Below are 20,707 nucleotides of genomic sequence, written 5' to 3' on the forward strand. Positions count from 1 at the left end.
TTTATGTTGTTTTTAATTAATTATACTCTTTCCGGTACACCTTCAATGATCAAAATGGATTTTATAAATATTATTCAAACGTTAACGAAGGTTTACAAAATGAAAAAAATGTGCACAAAACGTGTTGGTTAGGTTTGTTATTGCTGTAGCTATTTCACTTTTATAGGTAACATTAAATATTAAATACTTAAATGTTACATTGTATAGGCATATTGTATACGTATGGGATCATATTTCTTTGAAAGACTTCGATGCGCAGTGTGCAGTGCTATAATTTTCGGTAACAAATACATCTGCTTGTTCTAATTTTATTTCGTAAACATTCGATTTCAATTAACACGACTTTGAAGAATTTTAGATGTAGTTTAAAAGTAGTATAATAAAAACTAGATTTAATTTTTCAAGAAAATGTTTTTTAGAATTTGACTGATTAACAGAATAACAATATTGTCTTAACATGATGTTTAATACTTTTATTTACCTTTAAGTTCGCAATAAATTGTCGTTTTTCCTGTTATTTTATTACTTTGTCACTAAGACAGATTATAATTTATACAGAAGCTTGATTATTGCGAATCCTTTTTGATCTATCCCTACCCCAGTGAGCTACACTTTGATTGTATAGTAATTTTCATACAATATCACAGATAAAGCCGGTTTTAAAGTCCACAGTCGCACCTACATCTACTTGATCGTCCATATTGTAGCGCGATCCTACATCCGTACCAATTCGATCAAGTCAGCCAGACAGTAAACACATGAGGAATGCGCAGTCCTGGGCAGTATAAAACTGGTTATTTTTCTACAGTTATTTACTAAGTGCTTCTGAGTTTTTGTCTTTGTCCATCGAGAGTATCTTCAAAAACTATCTAAGGTAATCGCAGTTCTTTAATTTTATCGCGTATCTAAAATAAACAATTGATCGTTGTACAAGGTGGCGTTGCGAGGCTGAGACCATTGGTCGAGAATCTATGGTCTTGAGTAAAGCACAAATCCCGAGGAACCTTCGATTTTTTTATTGTATTGAGAAAAAAAAAAATGTTGGGCCTACAATAAAACCTACACAAATTATTATAGATGAGCTTGAACTAAATCCCCGATGATTTTTAAACAGTATTAAAATATATTCATGGGTCAAACGTCTAATATGAACGAAGGTTTGGAGCGACCCCCCGCGGATTTTTTTTGAAAATTACACTGCATGTCTGTTACAATGAAAATAATGTTCTCAAATTTGTAATAGAAATTTTTTTAAAAATTTTTTTTGGCCATGGTCGCAAAAAGTATTTTTAGTTTTATTCTTGACATATCTTTTTGATCATCTTTTTAGTTTCTTCGGCCATCAAAAGAAATTATTAATAATAAATTTCTCATGTAAAATTATCTTAGCTTTCTGAAAAAAAAAGATTGATTTATTAATTCTTAATAAACTATGTAAACTTAAATAACTATAAATACTAATCATTTTTTTTTTTTGGCCGAAGAAACAAAAGATGATAAAAAAGAAGTGTCGAAAAAAAACTTAAAATACTTACGATCATCGCCAAAAAAATTTGAGAACATTTTTTTCCTCGTAACATATATGCAGTATAATTTTCAAAAAAATCCGTGGGTGGGTCGCTCCAAACGGTCGTTCGTATTTGGCGTTTTTATTATTATTACTATAATGATTAGTTAGTTTTGTTGCTTTCCCATTGACGAGAAAAATATATATATATATTAGGGGGACAGTAAAATAATTATAATTTTTTAATGACTGGTTTATTTATTATAACTATTTTGACTTTTCGTCTTTTTAACAAATTAACTAAAACGTATAGTGTTACGATTAGATAACATTACAAGTATGTTCATAATTTGTGTTATGGTTTTAGAATCCCTTACAAATTCATCATGCTACGCCTATGACTAAAATGTATAATTCCGCATCAGTTTAATGTTAAAAAATGGTACTCGCTCAAAAATACAAAAACTAGTATTGGTGTCTATATTTGTTGTGTATAATATATTTGTTTATTTTCAATACATTGTTTTAAATAACTTCTTCGCTATAAATGCAAATTACAATATAGAAACACTTAATTTAATATTATCATTATTATAGTTACTGTTGAACAGGTTTGTTTTTAATGGTTATTAACCGAGGATTATTATGGTATTTAATATTTATAAATAGGTTTACGTCATACAAACGTTTCCCACAAAAAAACACGTATCAGATGACCACTAGGAATTAAATTTAAAATGTTGTAATATCCGGAAAGCCTATGACTTTTTTTTTCTGAAGGCACTTCCTAATTTGGGTGAAAAATAATATGTTGTTTTTAAAGTTATTGTTTTAAAATAAATACAGTTAAAAATCAATTTTAGGAAATCGAAAAAACATGACCTTGAACCGGCCAATGGCACAATAAGGAGTTTCAATGACTGAGAATAAATAATTCTGTAAACTATACCGACTATTGTTTCTGTTGATTAAATGAATACAAAATAGCGTTTAATTATTTTTAACATATTTCGTATAGACTGTTAAAAATTTCGGGTAAGTTATTAATTTCAAACCTGGATGAACGGTTTATTTGTTATTTATACCATAAATACCATAAATAATTATTTACATAAAAAAGCTGTAGTAATAAAAAAAACCAGTACAGTAAGGTCGGGGCATAGTGGGGACGGATTATATTGGGGTGGGTGTGTGGTCACAGGTCTATATAAAATATTACAACTAAAAGTGATAAAATCACTAAATCCAAAGGATATCCCTCTCAAGTTTGAGAGTAATTTGATAATTTGTTTTAAAAGTTATAGCGTGCCATAATTTTAAGTAAATTAATATGTAAATGTTTGGGGTGTTATTCTTAATTTCGAAAAAGGAGGCGTGAACTTTTTTAATTGTTAGCCAACGTACCTTTTGTGTACTATAGGTGGGTTGGATTCAATAAATTATCATATTTAAAATATATCTGTGCACAAATCTAACCAGAAATAATATAACTCTGAGGACACTAATAATCAAAGACGAATAAAAAAGATCAGAAGAAGCTAGTATAGTGTTGAATATATTTGAACAAATTAAAGGTCATTTAAAATTCACTACACGACATCTACACTTCTAATTTAAATAAACGATTTTATTACATCTAAATTCTACACACAATTAATTAGAATTATGAACTCCAAATAAATTATTTATTTATGTTAATATATATATAGTTAATTGGTGGGAACCGATTACAAAGTATTTATTAAAAGCTACATTTGTATGCAATAAAAAACATGGTAATGGAGATTTTTTTTTATAAGCTTTTGAGTAGTTTTAGAATAAAAACTCCTATTATTAAACCTAAAAAACTTAAATTTCTGAGTGCTGTAAGTTAGCAATTTTCCAAAATTGCAAATAAAAATAGAAGAAAGAGATACAACCATTTATTAAAATGTATTAAAAAAAAAACAACGAGTTGCTTTGCGACACCTGACATACTACTCAGTGTTTAAACATATACAAATAAATGCAAACATAATTTTAAATTTAAACACTCGGTATCAAATAAAATACAATCATATAGAAAATAAAAAACAATAATAGATAAATCAAAGATAATAATAATGACAATATAAAGAATGTAAATAATAATGGAGGATACTAAATGCACCCTTTATTTTCAAAGATAAATTTCAAGTGAACCGTGTTTTGGAAGACTCTGGTTTTTAAAAATTCTATCAAGAAGGGCAAAGCTATTCCACGGAACCCCATCCATAAAGCATAGACATCATATGTATCAATCCTGTATTTTCGTTTTAAGAAATAAAAATCTTATTGCTAGAAGCATTGATTTTAGAATATACAGATTAACGGCGCGCTATACACAAAAACCGCAACAGATTTTATGAGGGATTCCCGCTGGCAACCGTGGTGCTCTAGTCATAGCTTATAGACGGGTGGATGGTAATCTATGGGTACCTCCGTTACGAGTGGGAATCCCACATAAAAACGTTCGCAGTTTTTGTGTATAGCACCGCTTATCTGCATATTCACAACGTTTTTCTTCGTTAGTAGCCGCATCTTGGCTTACTTCATTTGTTCCCCACCATATGGCAGGATCGAGAACAAGTCCTTCGCACCAGCGTCGATCAATAATTATAATATCGATCCTCCTGTCCTTAACCCAGAGTTAATGTCCTCAACTTCACAATGAACTTCTTCAAATACTTCCATTCATTTTTCCTGGATTTTAATTACAATAAATTTAATTTATTCGTGAGCGGAATTTTAATTAAAATTGAAAGAATTACAGTCCACCTGCGATGGGTTCAAGGTCCCGTACTCACTGAAAATAAAATGTTTCATTTAAAAGTACTAAGAATATGGCCAGAGTACCGTTATGTTGTTAGTTAATTATTCAATTAAATATTGACAAATTAAATTATACTTAAAGGGCATTTTTTATATTGTACATCCGTTAGCAGTTGTACACACGTGCAGTTGTACACACGTGCAGTGTGTAATATGTATTGTCTAATAATACAACTATAATATTTTCTATTGTTTTTATAACTAATAATTTGTGCGCACACCACAGTTGCCTCCTAAAAACAACGAACTGCCTCCCTTGCTTATCGCATAAAGTGTGTCTATTGTGTGGGTATCCCGATATCAATGTTATTATAGATTAAAGTAGTCTGTAGTGTCTAAAATGCGGTAATTGCGTGGTGTTTAATTTTAATTTAATTTGTGTAAAATAGAAGTAACTAAAGAAATGACAAGCAAAAAAGGTAAAACCCTGAAAATTTTAAATGGTTTTAAATTTATTTTCAAAAAATGATACATACAAAATTATACTATCGGTTACCTATTGCACATGCAAAGTAAAATACACACTATAATTGGTTATTCTAAAATAGTATGCAATTTGGTAGTATGCAGATTGCAAGTATTTATGTGAAATTATCAAAAATAAGTACAGTTTCGTTGTACTGTGTACCTGGTTTAAAAGGGATCATTGGGAGGCAACTCGAATGAAAAATATTGAATACCTGGCACGGGAGGCAACTAGTAGTTTATGACCCAAAATATTACGACAAGAAATAAAGGTTACCGGAGTGAACTCAGATATTTTTGAGAGGCAACTAGTGTGTGCCCAATAATTTAATAGTTATTACACGTATAAATTAAATTAACAACATATTAATTAAGCTACTAAAGTTGTTTAACCTATACCTCAATAAAGTACTTTAACTTATGTACGTATCGAATAATTATAAATGTCATAAATTAATAAAAAAAACTAAGTAACCAGCACATTATTTTTTTAAAACCGCAATTAAATTATGCTTTTCAGGTTTTATTGGTATAACATATCAAAGCCACTTGAATTAATCTAAATCTGTAAAAAAAAAAATTAAAAAACTATTGTTAGGGATGTTTGATAATCAATAGCTACCAAATAATTAGTAATAATATGAATTATGAGCACATTTTACAGATAATGTACAATTTTTCAGCAATGGGAACTATTGCTGATACGAGTATGGAAAATTTAAATTTTTGTCGACAAAATACAAATGTTAACATGTCCGAAATACAATCGTTTTATAATGGATCAACAGTTTTTCTGACGGGAGCGACTGGTTTCGTGGGCGGTTTAATACTCGAAAAGCTATTAAGGTAAGCTATTAAGTATTATTTAATCAACGATTCTACATTTTTATTCTTTATGTAATGTATCTTTTTGGTAATTAAATCGAGTAGTATCATTAAAAAAAAATCCTAAATCGTTTGAATCAAAGTAGCTGGTAAAAATTTTCTTTTAATGACCTTCTATTAGATAAAGTGGAAATTCTGGTTTATTTGTTTTAGGTAACGTTAATAATATGCGAAGGGCTGCGGGAAAAATAGATTAATGTCAATTTTTTTTGAAAATGAGATTTTGGTATTTGGTAATTGGTATTTATTAGTATTGATGTATTGTATCTTTTATGCGCTCGAACCAGGAAAAAAAATAAATTAGTCGAGAGTAACGATCGCCGGAAGTTTAGGTATACAGGCAAAATGTATTACGGTTTGAAATTAAAAACATGATTTTCTCAGAATGTTAAAAAATTGATATTGATCTTTTTTCCCCGTAGCTCTTCGTGTAAATACACAATTTGTATATGCGTAGATTTTTGCTAGTCTATTTCATTAATTCGTCAAGAAACATCATCACAGGATGACAGCATTGGCCCTTAAAGGCTTGAAAGCTATATGATGGATAGATGGAATTAATTAATTAGAAAATCCTCATAATTTCACGATAGTTTAATATTTTAATTTTAAATATGACTAATATAACAAACAAAAAAACTATAGCGCAAGCTATGGAAATAAATCTAAGCACAAAACAATATTATTAAATTACACAAACTGATTTATTTGTAGAACATGTTCCGGCTTAAAAATTATATACGTTTTAATCAGGGACAAAAAAGGAGAAACGTCAGAAACCCGATTTAAAGATCTATTCAATAATCCAGTGAGTACACATATATTAAATAATAAATGTACAGAAAAAGTGCAACTTATCTAGTAGTTAGAGACTTCGAGCCATGCGTACCTTATCTTCTAAATGACACTTTAAATAATTAGTTATATAAAAGGTATAACTAAAAGGTTTGGGTTTTAGGTTTTATACGTTTTATATTGGACGTCTTTTCTGAATATTTCTTCATAAAATTACTATTATCAATTTTTAAAATTTTTTGGTTTAAAAATCTATAAAATTAAGGGTTTGTTTGTATAATATTAGAATAATCCCTTTTAATCTATAAAACATTCACCAACATAATGCCTCAAAAATATCATACTCAATGAAATTTCAGAATTTCACTACTTAATTTTTTAACATTTTCTGTTCTCTTCTTAAATATATCACTGTACCGAAAAACGATTTCTAACAACCTAAGACAATACCGTTTTAAAAAATTCTGTGTGGCTAAGTTTATTTTAAAAATCGAGTCATGTTTTAAAATAATTTAAACCTATTTTAAAATAATCAGTTAAAATCACTTATAACTATTTTGAGTTCTATTTTTTAGCTGTTTGACCTTATGAAAAAAGAAACACCGGATTACATAGATAAAGTGTCAGTTATTATTGGTGACTGTGAACAGCCAAACTTGGGAATGAAAGAACACGACAGAGAAATTCTTAAAAGCGAAGTAAATCAAATATTTTTTTTGTAAAAAAAAGCACATCAATGTGTTATTTAATTTTTTTTTTATTATTCTTTAGGTAAATATAATAATTCATTCGGCAGCAACCGTTCGGTTTGATGAGCACCTAAGAAAAGCGATCAGAATTAATATAATAGCACTACAAGACCTTCTTAAAATCTCACAAGAAATCAAACAATTAAAAGTGAGTTATCAATGAATATAATAATAGTCATCTGCAATTATGACAAATGGATTTGATTATATTATTTTTCGATTTACATAGGCTTTTGTTCACATTTCGACTGCTTATTCCAATTGTGCCGACAGAAAAATTGTAGAAGAAAAATTTTATGAGCTACCGATTTTCGGACATAACCTCATACAAGTTGTCAATTCTCTCAGTGACGAATACGTAACCAGTGTTACACCTTCGTAAGTCAATAACATAGCAAATAACGTAGCATATTGAGATCGGGGAGTCACAGGTTTTCAGAAATGATTATAATTGGTGATAATAAAATCACTACAAAAAAAACTTCGATAGTAATCTGTAGATGGTAGGAATATTAAATATCGATAGAGCATTGTGCACTTTTCTGATATTTCCTTAAAAAAAAAAAGTATAACTACAAATTTTTGAGAAAAATGTTAGAGTTGTGTTAATAGTTATACATAGTACAATAGTGTACCCCACTCAAGTTTAAATAATTTGACCATTTTTGAAAAAGGTAATACTTAATGTCTTATATTATTCTACTATACAAACCGTTTTGTTAACATATTCACAAGAATCATAATTGATGACGTCAAGTTTTGGATTTTTTTAAATTTTTTACTTGGGTTTTATGCTTAATAATATGCTATTTATCTGGTCACACACTTCTTCGGTCTATTTTTAAATCCTTCTAAACTGTTTTACTATTTTGTTTCAATCAGACCTCTCGTCGTTTAACATATCAAAACCATCTCGATCTACCACCTCTTTTGTTATTGGTGCATTCCTCAAGCTTCATATTTCTTATTTTATACCTACTCACATTTATAATACTATCTAACCTAACTCCTCATTCATTTTAGAATTTTCTAATTATGGCTAATTTCATATACTATTTGTGTCTATGCTAGTATACAAAGTATCGAATGCATATGTTAATGGAACAAGTAGACCAGATTTCAAGTGAAAATAACTGGTACAAAAAAAAACAATTGTTTAATACCGGATAAAGATGAAACTTGTTACTGTAATAATTAAAATGACAGTTATTTCATGAACTTGTGATATTTTAATAATAATATGTAACCAATTAGTAGAAAAAAATAAAACTATTATAACTAGTTTTCTATGTTTTAATACTACTTTAATGTCAATAATTGCATATAGGTAATACATGAAAACATTATTTCAGGAAACAAGGTTATACGTATTTTCATATTAGTAACTATTATAGAACATACATTATGAATTAAAATCATATTGTATGTCTTATCCTGCTTACATTTTAATTAAACAATAAATATCGAACAGGTAAAACGGCTTTACATTACTTATTTACAATACTTTGTGAGAAGGTTATTATTATGTTTTTCAATATATTTATATAGACTATTAGTGTTTGTCAAATATTTATTGAAACATATAAATTAATGGATATGATAATTATAAATTTATCTTTAATCTTTCTGATTTATAGATTTGTAGAAATTATTTTTTTAACTTCAACGCGGAACTAAAAAAGTTTAGTTGCAAACTATGTTAAAGCAGTTAAAAAGGGGTTTTATATAATAACAATTTTTAAGTCGTTTAACCTGCTCGATATTTTATGTTCAACTGTAAAGTATAAGCGGGGTTTTTCTTTAGATGCACAATTAAAATGATATAATTGTAAATTATGTGTATGATAATTTATTATATTTCACTATAGATAATATCGGACAAATACACAAGGTGAACACTAACAGTAATATAAATTCATTTTTTTTAAATTAATTTATTAAACCTCTAAATAATGTTAAATTTAGCATCACAGTTTTGTGATCATTCACCATAATTATTTTCAGGTGATCTTCTATTAAACTCGTTTTTCTAATTTAAGCATATTCATTTAATACTTGCAGATGGGTAGTTTTTTTTTGTTAAATTATATATTAGGCACCTATGATCTACCTATTTGGATGATTTTATAATTAGCCAACATTACCAATCCATTTAAATAGTCCTATTAATTAATGAATATATATAAACAACTCTATTTAAAAAAAAAAAATATATATATATATATATATAAAGTCAGCTGCACATAGTTTGTGTTGCCGGTCGTCACAGCATGCAATCAATCGCGTTATTGACATAAACACATACAATTAAGTATTTCATTTAAAATTTTAAAACATAATAAATTATTGTTTAACTATAGAACTCTAAAGTCGAAGAAAAAAAAATTCGAGAAATGAAAAATTTTAGTTATTACAATGGAGATATAAATGTAGTGTGTGGGTGACTAGTTTTTTTGAACATACTTATAAATAAACAAACAATTGAAAAATATATATAATTTGTTTTTTTTAACATACTCCAGATGTAGTATTTCTTAAGTATGTTTTAAAATTTATTTTAAAGATAAAGCGGCTACGCTTAATAGGGGGGGGGCTAGGGTGGCTAAGGTATATAAATTACAAATTGCTTAAATAAAAGTGTTAACGATTTGCATTGTATATTTTTTTCAGGCTGCTAAACAAATATCCCAATACTTACGTGATGACTAAGGCTATCGCTGAAGGAGAAATTTTGAAATATGGCAAAGGACTGCCGGTTGGAGTGGTTAGACCTTCTATGAGTAAGTTTTTCCTTGATGATACCTGTGTAGTTAGACCAACGACATGTATGTAATCGAGTGTTGGGTAAAGTCAACGTAAACGAAAGGAAAATAAAATTCGATTAATGCAGAATGATTCAGATTAAACAGATTTAGGACTGAGTATGGGAAATAAATGTTGAGAGTGGCGGCAACAGCAGTCTAAATAAGTGAGAATAGATTGAGATGGTTTTGACGTGTTGAAAGGATGGGGACAAACGAAATAGTTACTGATAATTAGAGATAGTAAGGATTTAGAGGTAGAGATAAACTAAAGAAGACGTGAGTGAATGTTTTAAATAAAGCAAATATGATGTGTGAAGTGAATAGTAAAGTGATGATAGGTTTGCATCGGATAAAATGAATGAGACGAATAACAGATAGTTATTTTCATACTTTCCGGTTTGCTTACAGTTATAGCTACTGCTAACGAACCTGTACGTGGGTGGATCAACAACGTTTACGGACCAACCGGGGTCGTTGCCGCCGTTTATATGGGTCTTATGAGAATTATGTGTGCCGATCCAAAAAAGTACGCCGACCTCATACCCGGAGACTTTGTTAGTAACGCAGTAATAGTCAGCGCTAAAGATATACACAGCCAATGGTGAGGACAATTAATAATTTATCAATCTAATTTATTAGGGATAATTGTATCAATTAATACTTTTTGCTCATCTCTGCTGAGACTTGGCGGAGAAAGTGTCTCAACTATAGCCAAAAAATTGATAATTTCATGTTATACATGCGCCATTGAAAAAAAATGTTTGATTTGTTTCGCGCTACCAAATAAAATAAAAAAATATATTTGGCGCTACGATTATTTTTAACATATTATTCAATCGTAGTCAAATTATGTACATTTATTATTCAATACTTCCGCCCGTTACTATCTTGTCTCTATAAATTAATTTCTGTCTTCTTGAAAGTTTTCACAGCCATTTTTAAGTTAGAGTTTTGTGCATTTTATTTTAATTTCATCATTAATGTTCATCATTTTTAATCTATTAGTACGGTTTTTGTTGGATAGGAAATCACATAATATGTCTGAGAGCTCTTCGAATACCCTAAGCACGAACGGTGGAACATTCTCGCCACCAATTTACAATTGCGTTTCGACAAACACGAACCCGTGTACTTGGAAAAAATTCGCCGAGTTCAACAAAAAACATTTATTCAGCGTGCCTTCCACAAAGACTGTGAGTATAAAAGTCGCGATTTGGCTGACTAATAAGATTGTTAATAGATTCGTGTCAGTTGAAAACTAAAAACTCTACAATTTATGGTCTCCTTACAACAACTGTATAATATTTCAGATTTTTCCGATTATGATCATACTAACGGCGTCCAAGTTCCATTACAACGTAATACAATTTTTGGTGCACATTGTTCCGGCGTTCATTATCGACTCGTTGGCCCAACTGACCGGCAAAAAGCCCAAGTACGTACGAACACAAGGGATGTACCGACTAATGTTAAAATTATAATATTAACACAGTATCTGTTTATCTTCTACTAAACATTCAGATTGATGGACACCTACAAGAAGATCAATAATTTCGTAAACGTCATCTCGTACTTTAGCTTGAGATCATGGACTTTTAAAGATACGAATACAACAACAATGATCGCACAAATGTCCGACCAGGATAGGAAACTGTTCGACTTCGACATCTCCAAGCTGGTCTGGGACGATTACTTCGAGCACCAAGTAATCGGTATCAGACGTTACATAATCAACGACCCAATGGATACCGCGCCAAAAGGGTTGAAACACTACAAAAAGTCAGTTAATAGTTTCACCTAATTCTACGACAATCAATAAACAGCTTACAATTTATTTTATGTTTTTTTTTTCCAGACTGCAAAATATTTACTACACGCTACTCGCTTGTGTCGTGGCTTTCCTATTGTTGATTGGGTACGGATTGTTCGCTCTCTTTTTATGACACGGTTTTTAAAACACAGTTGCTCTAAACAATGTGATATTACATGTATATATATAAACTACTTATATTATTGAAATTACTCATTTTTTTAATAAATCTGTTATTATTATTATGTTGCGCATATAAATATAATATTTAATCCTTTTAATACGTCATTTCATCGGCTACAGGTTTAGAAGTAATAAAAATAAAAAAACACTAAAATTTGAGTTTGTGAATATGTTGGAAAATATTTTACTTTTATTACCATCATAAATGATTCCCTTTTAAAAATTGGTTTTCTCGAAGATTGGCACCTTAAAGCGTTTTATGAGATTATGTTAAAACCTTTTTAGTTGAAACCAGTGTTAACTTTACATTTATAAAAAAGTGTAAATTTAAAATAAAAAACATAGTATTGTGATAGTTTATAGATTATACCTATTAAATATTGAAATAATTATATATTTTCATTATGGGAAAACTGTGTTAACATGATTACCATTAATTAACATAAACCTATCTTATTTGCAATCAAACAGATCAAAAAATCTTGAAATACCAGCAGCAATAAAAACATGTGGTATTATTTTAACCAAACAATTTAAAGCTTGTACAGCAAGTTATTTTTCAGGTTCTTTGCCGTTCCCACTCACTTTATTGGGTGATGATATTGTTAGGTATTATTTTATTTTCCCAAATTTTTTCAATATTTTTTAACAAAACCTTTTGGGATTTCCAACTATGTAATGTTTATCAACTGTACCTAATTTACATATTTGTTTGATTCTAACATGCAATCAATATAGAAACCTTACAACTAGTTTCTGCAGCGTGATAAATATTCGTATCTATAGCTGTTTTAGACCATTCACACTTAGTCACACTGTGACTCAGATAATAATTGTACGTCAGTCATACTTCATATAAGTGTGACCAAAAATCAGGCGACTAATGGAGGGTTATAAGGTAATAGTAACTTGGAATATAGTGTGTACGTTTTTGGTGTTTGGCCAGGTTAGGGTCGAAATAGAAGATGACATCTCGTTTCGATTTGTGCGTTTCGTGGCGCTATCACCAAATATCAACGTCAGAGTAAATCAATTATTTTTTACCCTAACCGGGAGGTGTGGCGCAGTGGACATCTCAGGTGCCGCATGGCACTCGAGGTTAACCTGTGTCCGTTGCTGCTTGACAATGTAGATGGGATGGATTGAAGATTAGGCGAGAATGAGATTGCGATTAGTTGATAATAATCATACAATGCGTTCTGCGTAGAAAATTGAGAGTAAACGTCCTCTAAATATAATTTATCTGACATAATGGCATCTTAAATTTACTATGTAATTGTATGATACTTTTTAATTTGTTCTGTATAATATAATTTATATCGAAAAATACTCAAAACGTTTTCTCCAATATATTCATCAATACATTGTTTTTTCAAAACAAACGATGATCATATTTTATTATCAAATAACGAGGGAATTATAATAATTATTTTTATTTGTTGCTATTCAATTCGTTGTGTTCAATAAAATTTCGAATGCGAATTTTTTCTCTCTGTTGTTTGTCGTGAAAATTGTACAACTTGACGTACAACGAAGATTCCATGTCGATATCCTAGAACGAATAACGCCGATAGTAGCTCTTAGTAAATAGAGAGATATGAATAGTGATTGTTAAATTTCCTCAGCAATCGCAAATAGAATTTAGCTTAGCAATTGCAATGGACTAGCCTTTATAATTGTCACGACGCCGTTCTCGTCGATTATTACAGGATACGACGAGTACAACCCATCGGCGATGTCCCCTGGTTTCTGCACAATGGTCACCATACATACAATCCGATCGCCAGTGCCTTTGTACCAGTCGTGCAAATGATTACACACCGCCGAGATTATAGAATGGCGACCGGTTTTCAGATTAAGTGTTTCCTATATCAACGGCGAGAATAATTAAAGTCTACCGGCAAATACTATAGATGATAATACCGGAAAGTTAGTGTTAATTTGTATTGACTCAGAATTCCCCCCCCCCCCCAACAATAGTGTTTCCCAAATCAACGAATCAAAATAGCATTATTCCGAAACGATGTCTACACTAAAAATTGAAATTGTACATAGGTTTATTAAATATAAATTATTATCATAAGTAATATGCATACGGTATATTGTATCACGATACGTGGCCCTAAAAAGACCTAGCCTTCCGGTATTATTTATAGTATTTGCTACCGGTTAGGTCTACCTAAAACTCCGGTTTTGAAAAATTCATTATCTGTCTATGATTACCTGTTCCGTGTGAAATCATCACAGAACTGTTCAATTATATCAAGAACTTTCAAAATCCTTAGCTTTTTATATGAAACATTAAAAAAATATCTTTGCTCAACAAGTGTTTTTATGTGCGTATTAGTCGTCCAGTAAAACTTGAGCCTGTTCACCCATTGCGAACAGGACGGGTAAATGCGGATACGCATAATTCAATACTTGTCGTGGTTAATGAATTACAGTTAAACTATCTACCTGTTTTCGCAATTACAATTTTGAAAAACTTTGACAGTAAAACATTTTTTTTAAATCGCATACGGAAAGGATTAAAATAAATGTAAATAATATTATAATAATAAAAGACTTGAGATATTATCTTTTTAATTTAAGAGGGCGGCTACACCACTTATTATTTTCGTCTTGGAATAGGCTTTTTTATCTGAATAACTGAGTAGTTTTATTGTCTAAAAATCATATTAACAAAATAATGATCGAGATTTTATATAGATTTTGACTTGTGCGATTTTCGTTAAAACAATTTTGACTCAAGTTATAAATCTTTGAAAATGTATAGATTTTAATGTCCTAAAGCTTAGTTTTAAATATTTAAATAAAATATTCTTTATGCCCAAATCTAGATGAAGTCAATTAAATTTAACTTATCCTAACGCTAAAACTTCTCAGCTTGTAAGAAATATGCACCTCCCGAGACATTTTTGTGCAATCAGCACTTAACAACTACTGTTTTGTAACATTAGAAAACTATGGTGGTATAGAACGTAATATTTAAAGATAAATTGGGCTGTTTAAGTCACTACTACTAAGTATAAATATTGGTAAAATACAAAACTGAGGTTTTAAGAGGGCGTCGCACCGCCCACTTTTAAGGAGTAAAGTATAGGCAATTTTTTACAAAATCTTAATTTAAAGGTTAAACTGTGATGTGTAATTATTAGTTCAATAACTAGGACTCTATTTTGGCAGTTAATTTATTTTTTAGACTATCACAGCATCCTTAAAAGCCATTTAAAAATGTTTTTTCATCTCTTTATGTAAGCAGACTGAAAATAACTCGCTTAACTTTGGTTTTAGAGTAAAAGCACTCATTATAAAATTAAAAGAGGACAATATTCCGGAGGGCAAGACGGTGCGTTTTTTTTATTATTCCAAGTATAACGCTTAATACATAGTTTAGAAATAACGACTATTTTAACATATTTAAATGACTGTAACTTTTCAAAAAATGATTTTTTTTTTTTTTAAAACGCACCGTCTTGGCCTCCGGAATATTGTTCTCTTTTAATTTTATAATGGGTGCTTTACTCTAAAATCAAAATTAGGTGAGTTATTTTCAATCGGCGTAAACATGTTTTTACCACTGAAAATCACCGGTGTGACGCCCTCTTAACAACTGTTTTTGATCAGATTCGATAGATACAGTCAAAATCCAATTTTCGCTGAACATTTAACATAACTTGTTATGACCGCACATCTAAGCAAATAGTATACACGGAAAAATCATATGAAAATTCATGAACTAATTGATTTGAATCTGTGCAATAACCAGACATCTCCGCTTTGTCTAACTTTTCAGCGAAAGAAAAACAATATCGCGGAAAAGCAAGAATTGGATGAACATTTCCTCGATATTAATTATTAATATAATATATAATATATAATATATATATATATATATTAAATGTAAAATAAACAATAATTACTGTCTGTGGTTATTACGCAGAACTGTTCCGTTATGGAAACAAACGTTTGATAGGTATCGTATAACATAGCAAGTCCACCCACATCGAGTAGCAAAAACCGCTAAGATATTCATGCAAAAAAATGAAGAAAAAAAAATGGAGGAGACTGATAAATATCTGCGAACCGACCAAGACGATTAAGTCGTCAGACGCCAAAATTGACAACACTGCGTGGTAATCGGTACCGGTATAAGGTAATTGTCGATCCAGTTCAACGGTAGCAGTTCGACCACGCTTTGGGTTTTCAACTTGCACTGTAAGCTGTCCTTGCCGGGACCGAGTTTTGACCGTTTTTTGGCGTGCACAAAGTCTAAGTAATCCGGACCCCAAACGTACACACCCGTCACGTCTTGAGCGTCACACTGTTGTGCAAAGGAGTATAGTAAAGTATAAGTTAAGCGTACAACTCGTTCACGATTCTCAGCGGTTTAACCATAGTATAATATATTGTGAAAATTATACTTTACGCTGAGTTTTTGTGTGATAAGGGTCACTGCTTTGTTCACATAATGCCTGGATAGACCGGTGAAATTTTCCTTGGACAAGTTTGAAGCGATTTCCGCGAATATCTGTAGCCAAGTGTAGCACTGCGGGCCCATCATTAGTACTCGGGCGTTTGGGTTAGCCAGTCGGTCAAACAATCGCGCCTGCCAGCACAGTAACAATTCGCAACACTTAGCATTTCGATGACTGTGTCATGTCAATAATATTGACCTTGTCTATGAAATACTTGAAATTGACCATGTCCTCTATGCCGATGTGTTGCACGTTCAGATCGGACATCATGATCAGATAGTCGGCGTCCAAAAACGCTTCCCTGATATCCCTGGTCACGATCAACTCTGTATATTAAAGAGAACTTTAACTTAGAGGAACTTTGGCTTACACAAAAAATGTTTTTTAAATTAATTGTGTTTAAGAGAACGCAACATTTACCACTTTTTAAGGGGTTACATATAGAAAAATGTTCGTAAAAAATGTATTTTTAGTTAAAACTATAATAACTCTACGTTTACCAGTACAGTGACAACTGACGAGGATTCATTTAAAATGTCTTTCTTTATTTTTATTAGATTAGATTAGTATATAAACCAAATAAATAATCATGAAATTAAAAAAAATTCGTCATGAACGCATTGTATAAGTCTTGATATTTATAATAACTTTGACATTAAATTTGCACAATAAATATGTTGAGACTCAAAGATATACAGAATGCTAACTCTTGTTTTTACAAAGTTTTCAATTACTGTAATATCACACATAAAATAGTAATTCAAAAATTAATTTGATTTTGCGGCAGTGTTGAATAAAACATTTTGAAATTTTCCTCAAGAACAATTTCTGAGATTTCAGCAAGTATATCACCGTGTGTTGTACAACATATAAAATACATAGCAGTTGGGTAAATAACGATTTTGACGTTAGCATTTTATTTTCTTAAAACTAAAAATATTGATACCGCATTAATAGTTGAACTGAATTCAAGGAAAATTGTGATTAACCTAGGAGTATTTATATTGCCTATACAACGCCGTCGACGAATGAAAAATTTAGAATAATTTTACAATATTGTGTATAAATCAAGGGTCCGGATAAATATCCGGCCAATATCACACCTTACTCGCTAACTAAAAAAATTAATATACTTCCAGAATCTGACAATAATATTACACAACTTAGAACAATTTTTATTATTGTGTTAAATGATTGTCCAATTCTGAAAAAAAATTTATTTCGGATAACATTTTTTTTTTTGCTATCGAGTAAAGTGCGATTTTTGTCCGGAACTTTATCTGGACCCTTTAAACTGTAATAACACTATTTACCATTCATGTTACAAAAAGCACACTTTTCAACATGCACTGTCATTTCCATTACTTCTTCCACCTCTAAGGTTACAATATACACATTTAACATACAGTCGGCGAACACTTTCCGCTGTAGTAAATTAAAAACAAGTTCTACATTAAATATTTTGAAGTCACCGACTATCACTACTTTTATTAAACGCTGCATAGCTATAATTAAACGTTAACGAACAAAATACGTGTCGATATAAAAACAAAACAGAATAACATATTATTTCCCCGTAATTTGTTTTTTTTACATGGTAACAATCGCGATGTTTACTTTTTATAGTATAAGCTCAAAAGAATTTGTGGAATACGAACAGTGTGCAAATATCAAATTTAATTTAACAACACAATTGTCCTCTCAAAATTTGTAAACCCTGTTGGAAAACCATACATTTTATTCATATTTATACTTGCCATATATCCTAAGTATACTTACCGAAATATATCAATAGTATAATATAATAATATTGCATATAGTATATAGTATATATATTGCAAATAAAATCGTTTACAGAATATTATGCTTTTTGTATAAAATTTTAAAACTATAATTCGCACACCTAGACCAAAACTGTAACAACTCAAAAAGTGCGTATTTTTAGTTATTTGTATATTCGGATTTTACAAACGAAGTTTTTGCATGAACCAACAAAACGAATTTAAATTTATCTTGATTACTCTCCGAAATATGTCGCTGTAGGTACCTTTTGTAAAAATCACTAATCCCATAATCCAAACTACTTAAACCATTTAATTTTTAAAACCATTAATTTCTGCCCGGACATCAAGCGGAGTGCACGTACATTGGTTGTACAAACTGTTTTATTAAAAAAAATCAGTTAAAGTTTAATTAACACGTTTAAGTAGTTAAACTTGAAAAAACATTATTGGGAATTTCTAAAAAAAAGGTGTTTTTTGAGTTATTACAGTTTCGATCTAGGTGTGCGATATATGTTTTTAAAAAAATATTCACCCAAAAATCAGTATCAGTATCGTCTGGATTTTCTCTCGTTTCACTACACGACAATCTACAATCGAGCATAATGAGCGGAAAAAATGTGTACCTTGTAAAATATATATTAATTTTATTCAAATTCGTGGGTTATTTAATCTGTCATTTTTGTAATATTTTAATGCTTGATTTTTTAAATAATCTAGTAATGAGTAAACCGATCGTAAAAATATAAGTGATCTTGCAGTTAAAAAAAGTCAAGAGTCTAGTGATGTCAAAAATATCATGCAATCATGTAATAGAAAAGTGTTTTTTTTTCTTTAAGCGTCATTAGTGGTTACCACGTAGAAAGTATCTTCAGATATCAGTCGTTTGTAAATAAAATGCCTTAGCTTCACAGTGTTCTGTTTGATATCGAATATTACAACGACGACGGTAAAATTGAAAAATCAAAGTTCTGCTGAACTCACTCTGTAGCCAGTTATCATATTGTAGAAAACGCATTAGAAACAATACAGTTTACACCCCGTCGGCAACGTGAGCGTTACGCTGAATGATGTGACATAAAAAAAATTTTGCGTGTCAAGGAACTAGACGTGCTATCTGATCAAGACGTTTTTGAAAACATCTAACATTGGAAAGTATTCCGACTTGAATAGATTAATTGAGCTGCTCAGTAATATAACAGAAATTATCAATCGCTGTAAGCGTTAATTACTTAATACAATGTAAGGCGTCAATGAATACTTCAATATCAATGTCGTATACGCAAGTGTACTGGTATTTATAAGATCTGAAAAACTGTCAACATTTTCGAAACGAATGTTTCAACAAGCAATTATTTTTAATTATTTTCAGGATAATTTGTAAAAGCATCAAGGTATGATTTTTAACACATTACATTTTTTCTACGAGTTAAATCCATTTTGTTCTTACAAGAAACCATTTTAGAGCTACAAACCTAACCAAATTATGCCTACTTACTACTTAGATTGATCAGATTTTGGTTCTGTAAAAATATGTAAGCCCTTAAACCTATTTCCCAGGCTATTCACTTATTGTGGAAGTCGATTTTGTTAATAACTATTTAACTATATTAAAAAAACCAATAATGCCCAATGGGAATACTAAAAGTTTGAGAAATTCAATTAAGATTTAAACAGACTTATAGTTGAACCACATATTTAAGAAACAACGTAAGTCACCAAATATTGAAAAATGAGATAACACATGGGATACGTTTTATATTGATATACGCATCATGTGTAAAAGTTTTGGAGAGAAATATTTAATTTTAAGATAGTTTTTCATTGTTTTTAATTTTGTTTTCTCTTTTTCGAAATACTAAGTCTGTATATCAAAATTAATTTAACAAAGCATTAATGATTTATATTAATTATCAATAAAAAATATTGTATTGCAGTAAATTAGTAGTTTTTTTTTACTCATCATTTGAATAAAGGTGAAAAATTAATATTTTTAAATTTAGTATTACAGGTAAACACGTCTATTTATGATTAACTACGTGTATTTCAGAATGAACATAAGTCCAGAGTGAACACTACAGTAATAAAACCACACATTTGCATGACGGAAAATCATGTATTTGAGAAATGACGTAAGTCCAGCAATTTCAAATGCATCCCCCAAGGCCAGAACGAGGTCAATATATTTTTTTTTTTTAAGTTGTGTATCCTAAACGAGCACTTTCCATTGGACCTTTCAGTTTCGCCGATATATAACACTGGTAGCGTTAAAACAGTTTTTTATTGTTTTCTCCTAATTACATTTTTTGGACTTAAGTTGTTTCTCAAATATGTGGTTCAGTTAAAATATCAAAAATCGATTTTTGCAATAATCTTGAAAAGAAGACGATAAGCTCAAAT

General features: G+C 30.1%; 1 protein-coding gene and 1 pseudogene across 2 annotated transcripts; one reads left to right on the forward strand and one right to left on the reverse strand.

Moving 5' to 3' along the window:
• Positions 1-396: 396 nt before the first annotated feature.
• On the forward strand, positions 397-12,087 carry LOC126834423 (fatty acyl-CoA reductase wat-like). Of its 2 annotated transcripts, XM_050566332.1 has the most exons (13): positions 397-874; positions 2,371-2,542; positions 5,506-5,668; positions 6,422-6,515; positions 7,078-7,200; positions 7,274-7,399; positions 7,481-7,629; positions 9,922-10,031; positions 10,464-10,656; positions 11,080-11,248; positions 11,366-11,490; positions 11,577-11,834; positions 11,911-12,087. In XM_050566332.1, exons 3-13 carry the CDS (start codon positions 5,508-5,510, stop codon positions 11,996-11,998), a joined length of 1,596 nt encoding a protein of 531 aa, XP_050422289.1. In that variant the 5' UTR covers positions 397-874; positions 2,371-2,542; positions 5,506-5,507; the 3' UTR covers positions 11,999-12,087. The 2 variants fall into 2 exon arrangements, with proteins under 2 accessions (XP_050422289.1, XP_050422288.1); XM_050566331.1 differs by lacking the exon at positions 2,371-2,542 and having other exon boundaries at positions 399-874.
• A 1,393-nt stretch (positions 12,088-13,480) lies between these two features.
• On the reverse strand, positions 13,481-18,911 carry LOC126834988 (uncharacterized; annotated as a pseudogene).
• Between the last annotated feature and the right edge of the window lie 1,796 nt (positions 18,912-20,707).

The sequence above is a fragment of the Adelges cooleyi genome, unplaced genomic scaffold, assembly GCF_023614345.1.
Source record: "Adelges cooleyi isolate 19-005CV unplaced genomic scaffold, UGA_ACOO_1.1 ACOO_flye_CR_arks_rails_tigmint_CR_PRNA_21, whole genome shotgun sequence".
In the NCBI taxonomy this organism is placed as follows: Eukaryota; Metazoa; Arthropoda; class Insecta; order Hemiptera; family Adelgidae; genus Adelges; species Adelges cooleyi.